Source organism: Vicia villosa, unplaced genomic scaffold (genome assembly GCF_029867415.1).
Source record: "Vicia villosa cultivar HV-30 ecotype Madison, WI unplaced genomic scaffold, Vvil1.0 ctg.000467F_1_1, whole genome shotgun sequence".
In the NCBI taxonomy this organism is placed as follows: Eukaryota; Viridiplantae; Streptophyta; class Magnoliopsida; order Fabales; family Fabaceae; genus Vicia; species Vicia villosa.
The window spans coordinates 692,674-704,856 of record NW_026705225.1 but is presented as its reverse complement, the minus strand read 5'-3'; the positions used below and the strand labels follow the sequence as shown (position 1 = coordinate 704,856).

Genomic DNA, 12,183 nt, shown 5'->3' with positions numbered 1-12,183 from the left:
TATGTAGTCTATTATAAGCTTTCTTTTTTTGTCTGACATGACTTAAAAGACTATTCAAAGTTCATTGTTCATTAAGATTTTTAATTAATTTATATTAGTTAAGAAGCTTTATAGACTGACCTATATATATATATATATATATATATATATATATATATATATATATATATATATATATATATATATATATATATATATATATATATATATATATATATATATATATATATATATATTATATATATATATATATATATATATATATATATATATATATATATATATATGTGCCGACCTATTTAGCATTTTTTTTAATATATGCAAATATAGACTATTTAGTCTTTATTTTTTAAAATACATGCATATATAGGTCATCATATTTAGCCTAAAAAGACTTTATAGTTTTTTTAATAGATTAAGTCTGACCTATTTAATTAAATAGGCTTTTAAAAAATTTAAGAGTGATCTTTTTTATTAAATAATTTCAGCCAAATCTGTCCTTAAATAAGTTAGGCTATCTATCCTTGTTGGAGAGTCTTTCTTAATCTTATACCTATCTAGTATCAACTATATCAATAATATATTTGTATATAAATAAAAAATAAATAGAACTCTTATTTCTTTTATAAAAAAGAAAAATCGTTACACTTACATTATAATAACTAGCGTTCAAACGGGCACTCCCGTGCCCGTTTGTCCACTTTTTTTAATGCGCACAGCGTCAAAATAAAAACATATTTTTTTATATATTTCATTTGATCTTAATTAAAATATGGGAAATGTTAATTAGTGCCTTCAGGATAATGGTTAAGACTTTAAAAATAGTAAATTTATCTCGGTAATCTGTGTATTTAATGCCTGGGCACTGGTTAGCAAGACCCTTAAAATATTTATTCAATAAATTTTGTAATAGAAATTAAAAATAAAATAGATAAATTGTATAATAACACCACCTAAAACTGAACTAAATAAATAGGTATTAAAGAGGAGTTAATTACATGTATTTACTTTTAATTAGCAAATGTGTTTAAACTAAGATATATTGGTCTAAACAAACTTAACTCCTGTGTCCTTATGTCCACTTTTTTCATTTCACAAATGCGTTCTCTCTCTAACTTTTATTATTGGAATATTCTACCTCTCGCGTGTTTTGAGAAGTAGGAGCTTTCCGTTTTATTTCGGGGTGGAACATCCCTTTTGCTCCTTTTAATTCCATTGCTTATTTAAAAAAAAAAATTTTAATGATATGTTGTGTGATTAGGCTACACCAAAAGTCATGTTTTATATATTATAGACAGATAAAGTTGTCTATGAAATTAATAAGAATTATTTACTTGCAATGAAGAATTCACGGTGGTTAATCAGGAATGGGATCGTTTTTCGGAATGATCGTTAGAATATATTTGACACAATTTGGAGCATCAAGGCCTTTATTTGGAGGTGGTCCTATATTGGGAAAATTAATCAAACCAACTATAACTTTTATGAGTTGAGCAAATCTCCTTTGCTATATCTTTCCTAGGTAGTATTTGGTGATTAATTTTCTTTGTTTCGAGTTTTTGTCTCGTTCTTTTTTGTAATCGTTGTGTTAAAACTTTTGGTTCTTTAATAAATTTTTTGATTACAAAAAAAAAATCAGGCATCCCAACTATAACTTTTCCTGTTGTGAAACTACACATGAATCTATATATACACCAAAAAAGAAAATATCCTTTAAATTCTAACAAAATATGAATATGTAAAAAAATTATCAAAGCCACGTATAAAAAACCAAACCAAAAAAAATCAGATTGAAGAATCTAAATACTCCAATAATGAATTGTAATAGAAATCGATTATCGCATGTTTCTCTATTCTTCCACCATTAGGAACATGCTCTACTCTTGGATTTCAATTTTTCCCACTCGGTTTCTTTGCTTCATTGTCACTTTTTTATATGTGAATTATGTTATTGACTTTGGAAAATGGCGTAAGGCATCAAACATAATTGATAGATGCTATACTCTCATTATTTGTAACAAAATAGTTTTTATTGATTAAAAAAAAAAAAGACAAAATAGTCTCATTGTTTGCAAAAGAAAAAAATAAAATAACAAACAATAACGGAATAGTAAATTTAAAGAAGAAATCAGAACAGAGAGATATTAAAAATATACAGTTATTGATTATGTTGTGACCCACAAAAGTATACATATATTGGAAACAATTTTTTTCTTCTTTAACTGCTGCATAGTTATGTCCAGTAATCCTATTGTGTTTTAATGTACAAATGAGCGAATTCATTATTCACCTGAAATTAAAATTGAAATCAAAATAAGAAAAATGTACCAATGAATTTATTATTTCATTGAAATTGAAATAAATAAATAAAACATGTATAAGAGAATTCATTATTCTAAAATTAAAATAAAAAGAAAAAAAATACATCTAAAAACTTTTACGGCAACCATAAGTGTTGTGCTTGCTTCTTCTTGATCACATTAGCAATGGAAATCTGTAAAATAAACAAATGAATTCTATTGATAAACTAAAGATTCACTAATTGACCAATTCTTTATGGTGCAGTAATGAACTCAAAGGAAAATCCATACGCAAATAATATTTAAAAGAAAATAATTGAGGAGAGAAGTAAATGGTTAGCCAAAGTGAGAGAGGAAATTAATATGGAATACAGTAAGAAAAAGAAAAAGAAGTTATGACAATTATAAGGTGAGAAGTTATGTTGGAGAGTTTGTGGTTTAGGATATGTACGGTTACTTTTTTCAAATAACTTAATTGAGATTTTAGTAATAGGTAAAGGGTAATTAAGGAAATAAAATAGGTCAGCCCATTTTCTCCTATCCCCTTTATATATTGTTATAGATAATAATAATTATAATAATAATAATAATAATAATAATAATAATAATAATAATAATTATTATTATTATTATTATTATTATTGTTGTTGTTGTTGTTGTTTATTCTTTATTTTGTTATAAAAGCACCGTTAACAAAATAAACTTTTTTATAAAAATATATATTATAAACTAAAAAATTTATTGAAAAACAAAAAGACAGATATAGGTATAAAACTAACTTAAGAAATAAAAGTTAAATTTATTGACTATTGATTTGACTCTCTCAAATGAATGAATGAACACGAAGTGCATGTTTGGAAAATGTTGTTCTGATAGCACCTTCACTAAATAAATACATTTTCTAATTTTTGACTTTTGGGAATATAGATAGAAGACTTTTGAGAATATCTATAAATAAAATTCAACCTAAAATAAAAAATAAAAAAATCAATCAAACCTTCTCTTACAAAATAATTACAATACTTTTAAAAAATAAAAAAATAAAGTTAATATCCATTTTCCTAATCATATGGGACGAATTCAAAAAAACCCGAATAGAATTGGTAAGTTGTGACGCGAGGTTATTGAGTTGACATTTTTATTAATTTTTATTTCATTTTAAATGATTTGGATTATTATCATTGACTTTTTAATTTTGGTAATTTTTTTAAATGCCACGCTTTTATTTTTTGGCTTTGAATGCTAAAATCCTATAAAAATATCAAAATTGCATGTATTATCACCGGGTGTTTACCTTGATTTTTGGTAAACAATCTCTAATTTTTTGATGATTCCTTTTTGATGACGTCACTATCATAATTACTTTTATGCATCTTGTCACTTCCCAATGAATCCATCAGACCTTCTCATGATTGCGCCTAATCCCTAGGTCGTGGGTTTTAAACCGCTGCCACTAGCTTTCCCACTTCTTAGAAGTGAAACGTTTTGTCATTTGTCATGATGACTAAAATGACTATAATAAACGTTTTTAGTTCTTCTTCATCCTTTCTGCAAACGCTTCAGTAAACACATAGAGAAAAGTTTCAAACCTTTCTCTCGTATCTCGCAAAACCCATAGAAAAAAACTCTTCTTCCATTTCTTTCTCAAACATTTTACCATGGAAACTTCTGCAAACGCCATTGATACAAGTAACAATCCTTTGGCAACTATTATTCCAGAAGAATAAGAATCAAAAGGGCTTAGTTTTATCCCTTAACCCTCTATAAAAAAAGAAAAAAATCTCCATTTGGAAAACTCAAATGTTAATCCCATTTGTTGTTGTCGATAAACTTCTAGCATTCCTAGGGCCGTATCCCACTCCTAAATCACAATTAGAAAGAGTTCAGGATTTTTTTTCTTCTTATGCTTCTACTACCCCTTCCGCGTTTGAACAATGTGCTCTCGACTTGAAGTTCATGAATCCAGCTGTAAAGGTCTTTTGACCACTTCCTACTCCTGGAAACAAAGAGTATCTGGCATGGCCCGACAATGTACAAAGCCAACGAAAAGAGCAATGGGAAAACCTGGGCATTTTCGACGTAATCCAACTATTGAGAAATGACCACAGGGTTAACTCTTACATGTTGCTTGCGTCGATCTTCTTTTGGGAAGGTTCAACCAACACTTTCCAACTCCCTTATGAGATGATGACGCCTACTTTGTTCGACGTAGCGACCATAACCGTCCTTTCTCATTTGGGTGAAACTTTCGACCCTTCTTTGCCAGCTAATATCGAGTTTACCTTCAAAAATGTTGGCTTTAAACAATATATACTTAACCATCATGACAAAGAGAGTGAAGAAGTATCCTACATAGAATATGTCGCCTTCTTAACCTCTTGGCTTTTCTACTATTAATTCTATTCAGGTTCTCTAAAGGTAGCCAAAGGATTCATCAATTTGACAATCCATCTCTATGAAGGTAGAAACATCTCTCTTGGAAAACTGTTGTTGGTATCTTTATATCACTCCTTGAGCCTTGCTTCTTTGAAAATTTCTCTAAGTGCAAAATTTCCATATTCATCTAGCCTACTTTACAAGCTTGTAACTTCTTCCTCAAGCAACTATTTTTCATTCCCAAAGGATGTAATTAAAAATGATATTTCATACTTCAATATTGTGTAAAGAATGAATCAAAAAGCTCATAAGATTTTGAAATTATGAACTGATCAAGTTGGTGTCTCAAAGTTGTGAAATGTCAAATACTTGGAAAATTTTCTTAGTGTCAAACAACTTATTTCTTTAATTTTGATGGCCAGTATTTTCCAAAAAACAAGTTGAATTTCTTTTAGTGCTCAAGATGAAAGTTGTAGCATGTGATATCATCTTTCCAAAGACCCCAAGAGCATGAATTTATCTTGCTTGAGTATCAAGTTTCGGAGAGAAAGTGACCATGTTAGAGCGAAATTTATGCCCAACCAAAGTTTTGGCCTCTTGATCCACAAAACCTTGCATTGTGACCTCTAATACTCCTAATTTCTAATGTATAGCATGCTCCAACATTGCAATACACAAAGAATCCATGCATTGCCCAAGTTCCACACCATAAATGGACCTAAAGCATAAATTTCTTTTTACCAAAATATTCAAGATCTTGCTTTATGTTCTTGAGCTTTGCAAACCTAATTTTTATCTGATTAAACTCCATCAAAAACATCAGAAACACTCCATACGCAAACCTTAATCAATGACTAAAATCAATAACAACATCAACTTCAACAACTCAACATATGCAAAATCTTTAACATATAACCATGTTATTTTATTATAACATCAACAATATTTACATTGTTATCCAATTATAATTGACATTCTCACATCATAACATCATCACGAATAACATCAACAAATATGCAAAATTCTCATCAATTATTCATGTTATCACGACCCATTTAGCTCCTGAAACTAATTTCACTTGATGGTAAATTGTGTTAGCTTTCCAACGCTTTAAACGGGGCGACATTTGGATTTACTGATCAAAAGTTATGGCCAAAATAGTTTCGGCCGAAAAACCCTAACAACAACTTCCGCGCTGAGCACGGCCGCGACAGACAGAATGCAAAATTTTCTGCCTTTTCATCGTTAGCGACCTTCCGAACCTCCGACTTAGATTCCTTAAAAATTCAAATGCTCAGAAAATTACAACATATGCAATACCCTAACTATCTCAAGTTAATTCATAATTTTAACATAATTAAATCATGAATAATCCATCAAACTCATGCTTTAAAACATCTAATTCACACAATTTCATCATAACTTAATTGGTCCATGAACACCACAGCAACATATCAATACACACGAACATAATCCATATTATTGCATATCAAAATAATATTATCATCAAAATTTAGTAGAAAACTGAAATCCTACTCTACCCTTTCATCACACCCCTATTATTGAACCAAATTCTCACTCTTATCTGAATTTCAAAAAGAAAAAAAATTCAAACTTTTGGTTATGAATTCTCCTTCCTAGAGCTCTCCTTAGGTTTCCCTTACTTTTCTCTACTCTTGCCTATTTCCCTCTAATTTCAAAAGTTTCACGTAGTGAACCTTTTCCCTCGCTTCTCTCATTATAAATCAAAAATTAAATTTTATCTTTCTAATATTCCACTAAGGTCAAACTTATAACTAACTTACATTATTTATTTTAATTCTCCATAATTTTCACTTTCTACCCCAAATTCAATATTTTCTTTTCTTTAATTATTTTATTTAAATAATAACACTAAAATATTATTTTAATCATTTAAATAATTATAAATAAATCGACCCACCTCTAATTATTTTACACACTCTCTATCTAAGGGTCACCCACCTCTGTTACCCCAAAACATCTCCATTATCACACAAATAATAATTAAATACACACATAAAATTTTAACTAATTAATATAAATAATTTCTAGAAAAATGGGGTGTTACAATGATCACTATTCTCAATTATCACGCCAAAATTATCCTCTCGGTTTCTGACAAAAACCGAGGTAAAAGGTGTTTAATATTTTTTTAACATTATATTGTTTACATAGAATAATAAATTACATTATTACACCAAATGTAGTGTTATCATAGTATTTGTTGTTCTTGGAGAACAACACATCTTTGCTCTAATCTAGATCTTGTTAGATAGATTTTGTGCTCATTGTTTTAAAGTTCTATGGACTGCATGCAATCAACTCTTAACGGGCTATCTACCCCAAGTAAGGAATTATTTGTTCCAAATTTGGAAAATGTTTTGCTGCACTTGCAATCCATCATAGAGAACATTTCCAAGCTTCTTTAAGTTCCAAGATTTCATTATTTTGAGCAAATGTTATTAAGGCAAATGCTTTCACGAGAAAGAATATAGTGGTGGATGTAGATACTTTGTTGTGGATTGATGTCTTGGTAATATCTTGAGTGTCGTTCCTTTAAGAATGTAGGGTAGAGATTTGTTGTTGTAGCGATGTAACATGTTTCCTCGGTTTTTAAAAAAATTCGAGGAGAAATGTATTTTATATTTTCAATAGAAAAATAAAATAAGTAAGCCCATCGGTTTTAGAATAAATCGAGGTGAATGATATCTATTTTTTTAAACATTACATTGTTTACACAAAATATTAAAAAAAAAACCCAAATTTATCATCATCGCTGCAATTCTAGATTCTGTTGTTTATATCTTTTCAAATGTTGAACAACGTTCTTTGTTTAACTTGGAAAAAAATATAAACATCCTTAAGTGGGATTCGAAGCGTGTCTCGATTTGTTTTATCCCTTGGTTTTATTAGAAACTGAGGGAATATGTTGTTTTTATTTTTTAAAAAATAAAACATAGTGCGCCTTTGCATAATACCTCGGTGTTTTTCTGGCTGAGGTGAAAGCTTCGTCATAAAAAATGTTTTTTGTTGTAGAGTAAACTAATAAACAAAAAATATATATTAAAACATATAGGTATTACCCAGAAAGTCAAAGACTTATTATGGATCTTCAGCCAAACCCAGTCAATTCCAAACCTTTATCATTTGGAAGAAATCTAACACAGACAAGGTCCTGACCTCTAAAGCATCTAATTTATTATAGTCAAACTTGGACACCGATACTGGGTTATCCGTCCAATAAATAGCATAGCGAGGGTTTCCATCCAACATGAAGAAATTTATCTTTGAATAATTTATAGTTAGTTGTATAAACCTAGAGAAAACTTTTTCTTGGGATTCCGTTAAGGGAGACTCATCCACCCTCGCCGACTCCTTTAAGCTCAAAGAAGGAAAAGAACAAACATATGCCGGGAATTATGTCCACAACCTCACATGCCATTTCAAAAGCTTTTATAAAATACCAACTATTAAGACGGAGTTGAGTTGGTGTAATATTTAGGGTTTTGAGAAGATCGGAATCGAAATCAATAAAAGGGATAAGGATCTTGAAATCTTCAATCAACCCCGAGTAAAAATGGAAGTATTCGTCGGATACTCGTCGCTGTCGAGTCATGAAAACCAGTTCACCTTGAATGCAAGGTTCTAGTACAACATCTTTTTTGCTACCAGTGGAAGAGATCTTCTTCTCAAATCAGAATTTGGAAATGTACCATTCATCTCCATCACTATTTCTACTAAACTTGATGATGAAGATTTCAAATCAGTTTCGCTAAAAGATGAAAAAACATCGCCATAAACTTCCTAAATAATCTGATCGAATTCAACTTGCCCCAACTGTTCTTTACATTCTCTCATGCATGAATCCCAGAGTTATATCCTCTCTTAGGAATTTCGAGGTCGATATATTTCCCTAATCATTGCACTCACGTATTTCAAACATCCTAAAAAATTAAGCAAAAGATAAATAAGGTAAAAAAACAAGAATACTTGAAGTTATTTGCAATCAATTGATAAAAGCGTACAACTTTAGTAACAACTTCGAGGAGAGGATATAAGTTCAAGAATGAAGAACAAGGAAGGAAGCGTTGAGGTTTTTATCCAATTTAAGGTTTTGAAACAACTAGGTGAACTGTATTGATTCAGAGTCATAATGGCATTAGTTTTCCCATAAAAGTTGTCATTTCTAAGAGAGAGATAGATAGAGAGAGAGAGAGAGAGAGAGAGAGAGAGAGAGAGAGAATCTTGTAAGATATTCACAATCATTACCGATCGAACACGCCCTCATACATCATCAAGTTAGGGCCTATAGGCAATCTCTAGACATATCAAGGCCGAGCTAGGACGGAGTGTATTTCGGGATTCTTTGTCCGAACATTTCATCCTTTCAGGTTTTATGCTTGAAGGGCTTATGTATATCCCAAAGTTTTTATCTTAGCCAGGATATCTCTATCAGTGTTAGTCGAGATGGTGAACCAGAGGTGCAGGAATGTCCTTAACCAACAAGGAGCCGAGTTGTGCCCGTGTGCCATGGTCGTGCAGGATCCTAGAGTAGAATACCTAGCTCGGTCCCTGCTAGAGGTTGGACGCTAGGTTCCCAGAATCGTGCATATATAGCTCGACCCCTGGTTGACGATGGATAGCCGAGTTGGTGGCCCAACATAGTAGTTAATACCAAGGCCATATGAAGGTTACGAAATTGGTGGTGAAACAATTATATGATATTATTGGTGGAAATTATGGTGACGACATACGTTATCTCAAGTTTTTAAGCATGAGAGAAGAAGGGACGGCTCATTGTGACCTAGAGGATCGAAACACAGGCTATATAAAGGCTCCCCAAGGCAAATGCGAAGGGAGCTGAAAACATATGACAAAATACACTGATAACAAGCACGTAACATACACACTTCCATACGTTTGCGACCTCACCTGACTAGCACCAGGGAAGTTATCCAACACACAAACGCACGCGCGCGCGCGCACACACACACACATACACACACACACACACACACATATATATATATTAAATCAGAATATATATTTGTTGACACCAGGTGTAAGTCTAATAGTCTTACACCAAATCCCAACTATTAATCAAAATAAATCAAACGGTCATATTAAATAAAAATGGTAGTTTCTTTTTCCTAAAAAATAGGCTACTTATATGGATGAATTTCTTTTTTGTATAAAGAAATAATTATCATTTGAGAAAAAAATAAATATTTTTTTAAATTAGATAAAATGAGTAAAAAGGTTAATGCCTACTACCAAATTTTAATTTTGGAAGCTATTCGTGGCAAAAAAAGATTTTAAAATTTTTTAAATGGATAAACAAATTTTTTTTCCTAAGAATTTGTATTTTTTTAGTATGGAAAATAAATATCCACATTAGGAAAAAAAAGTTGACGAATTTGAAACCTTTGTCTCAACTTTAATTTTAGGCGCTACCTTATTTTTTTAATGGAAAAATATTAGTTTTTAAAATCTGTATATTCTTGATTTTCTTAATGTGGGAAAATATAATTTTTGTATGGAAGAAATATCTGTTAGGAAACAAAAATATATTTTTGGAAACAATAAATATTGTGCTCTGAATTAAAAACAAAAGAGAGGATGAATGTTTTAAAAAGATAACAATAAATATCGACAACTTTATTCACCTCAACTCACCAAACTCATGGCAGAGTCCAACAAAGATATCAAAATCATCGCCGGCGCTGGCGCCGATGATAACAGCATTGCTCTCAAAGATGCGTTGCTCTCCCACCTCCGTTCACTCAACATCGAAGTCGAAGATCTTGGAAACTCTTCTTATTACTCTATCGCCGGAGAAGTTGGCCGTCGAGTTTCTCAATCTTTATCATCTTCCTCCCCAGAGGTCCGCGGTCTCGTCGCATGCGGCACTGGCGTCGGCGTCTCCATCTTCGCCAACAAGTTCCCTGGAGTGTTCGCCACCACCTGTCTTACTCCATCTGAAGCTGTCAACGCTCGTTCCATCAACAACTCAAACGTCCTTGCCGTCTCCGGTTATTACACTTCAGCAGAAACCGCTATCGAGATTGTTGACGCGTGGTTGAGTTCACCGTTCAAGTCTCCTTGTCCTGCAAGCGACAACAAAGCGTGGCCAGAGGAGGTGGAGAACTTTCTAGACAAGTCTCTGGTTGAAATGCCGGAAGTCGGAAAGGGAGGTGCGGTTAGCAAGTGTGTTATATGCTGTTTGGTGAAGAACAGGGTGCTGGAGCCGGTGGACTTGATTCCGGGTGGGTCAATGAAGATTGTTAAGGAGAGTCCGACTTCAGCGTTTGTGAGATTCACGGCGGGGAGTGTGGAGCCGGCACATCATCACACGTTTGCGCATGATTTGGTAGTGATTGAAGGGAAGAAGAGTGTTTGGAATGTGACAAAAGATGAGAGGTATGATCTATCAACTGGGGATTACTTGTCTATTCCTGGTGGTGATGTGCATAGAGTGAAGTACCATGAGGAGACTGAGTTCTTCGTCAAGTGGGATGGTCAATTTGATATATTTTTTAACGAGGATCTTGATGCTGCCAATCATGCAATTGAGGCTGCTAATCATGCGTAGATTGAAGTACCATGAGGTTCTTTTTAGTGGAATAATAACTTTACTTGTTTTAGTTGTTTGAATCAATACTCCTATGTTCTCTTCTATGTTATTCTGTGTTATTGTTATCTTATTGTGTGTTTGTGTTAAGTCTAAAAAGCTACGTTTCCATAAAGAGAAATAAATGGGTAGGGAATGACTAAGGTTGTTACCCATGTAATAACATCTATTATTATTATTTTTACGATGATTAAGAGCATCTCCAATGGTGCAACTAAGCCACATCATATTAAAAGAATTTATTTAATTTTAACTTTAATAAAAATTTGATATGGGTCCCACAACTTTACCTTATAATTTGATTTGATTAGGTACTACAATCATTTAGTTGTTACATTGCAATGCAACTCTATTATGACATGGCAAATTTTTTAAATATTTAATTATTAAATTAATGGTATAGGTGGAGAACTCAATAGAAGAAACTACCATTGAAGATGGTAGTTATGTAATAACATCTATTATTTTTACGATGACTAAAGTTGTTACACATGTAATAACATCTATTATTTTTATGGATTTATTTTTAATAAGAACTAGTAATAAACTCGTTCACATGGATATGATATGAGACCCACATTTGTTTCGGATGTATATCTTTAATAGAAAAATGTATGGTATCCGTGAAAAAAATTTTAATATGTAGAAAAATGTCTAATACCCGTGAAAAAATGATAATTGAATGTATACAAAAATGTCAATGTCTGGTACCTATGAAAAATTAATAATTGAATGCTTAGAAAAATGTCTCATACTCGAAAAAAAATAATTGAATGTATAAAAAAATCTATATTGTTAATGACATAGACATATGCTTACATTTTCAATACTTGCTTTGTCCCTTGTGTCGAGGGG

The 12,183-nt window shown here is 31.6% G+C and overlaps 1 protein-coding gene across 1 annotated transcript; it reads left to right on the top strand.

Annotated features, from left to right (window-relative positions):
* The first annotated feature begins 10,328 nt into the window (after positions 1 to 10,328).
* LOC131628582 (DNA damage-repair/toleration protein DRT102-like) lies at positions 10,329 to 11,560 on the top strand. Its single transcript, XM_058899415.1, has one exon. It carries the CDS (start codon positions 10,381 to 10,383, stop codon positions 11,287 to 11,289), a length of 909 nt encoding a protein of 302 aa, XP_058755398.1. The 5' UTR covers positions 10,329 to 10,380; the 3' UTR covers positions 11,290 to 11,560.
* The last annotated feature ends 623 nt before the right edge of the window (positions 11,561 to 12,183 follow it).

What these genes read in the sequence shown, in the direction of transcription:
- LOC131628582 (XM_058899415.1), top strand. Translation starts at nt 10,381, where the DNA reads ATGGCAGAGTCCAACAAAGATATCAAAATCATCGCCGGCGCTGGCGCC.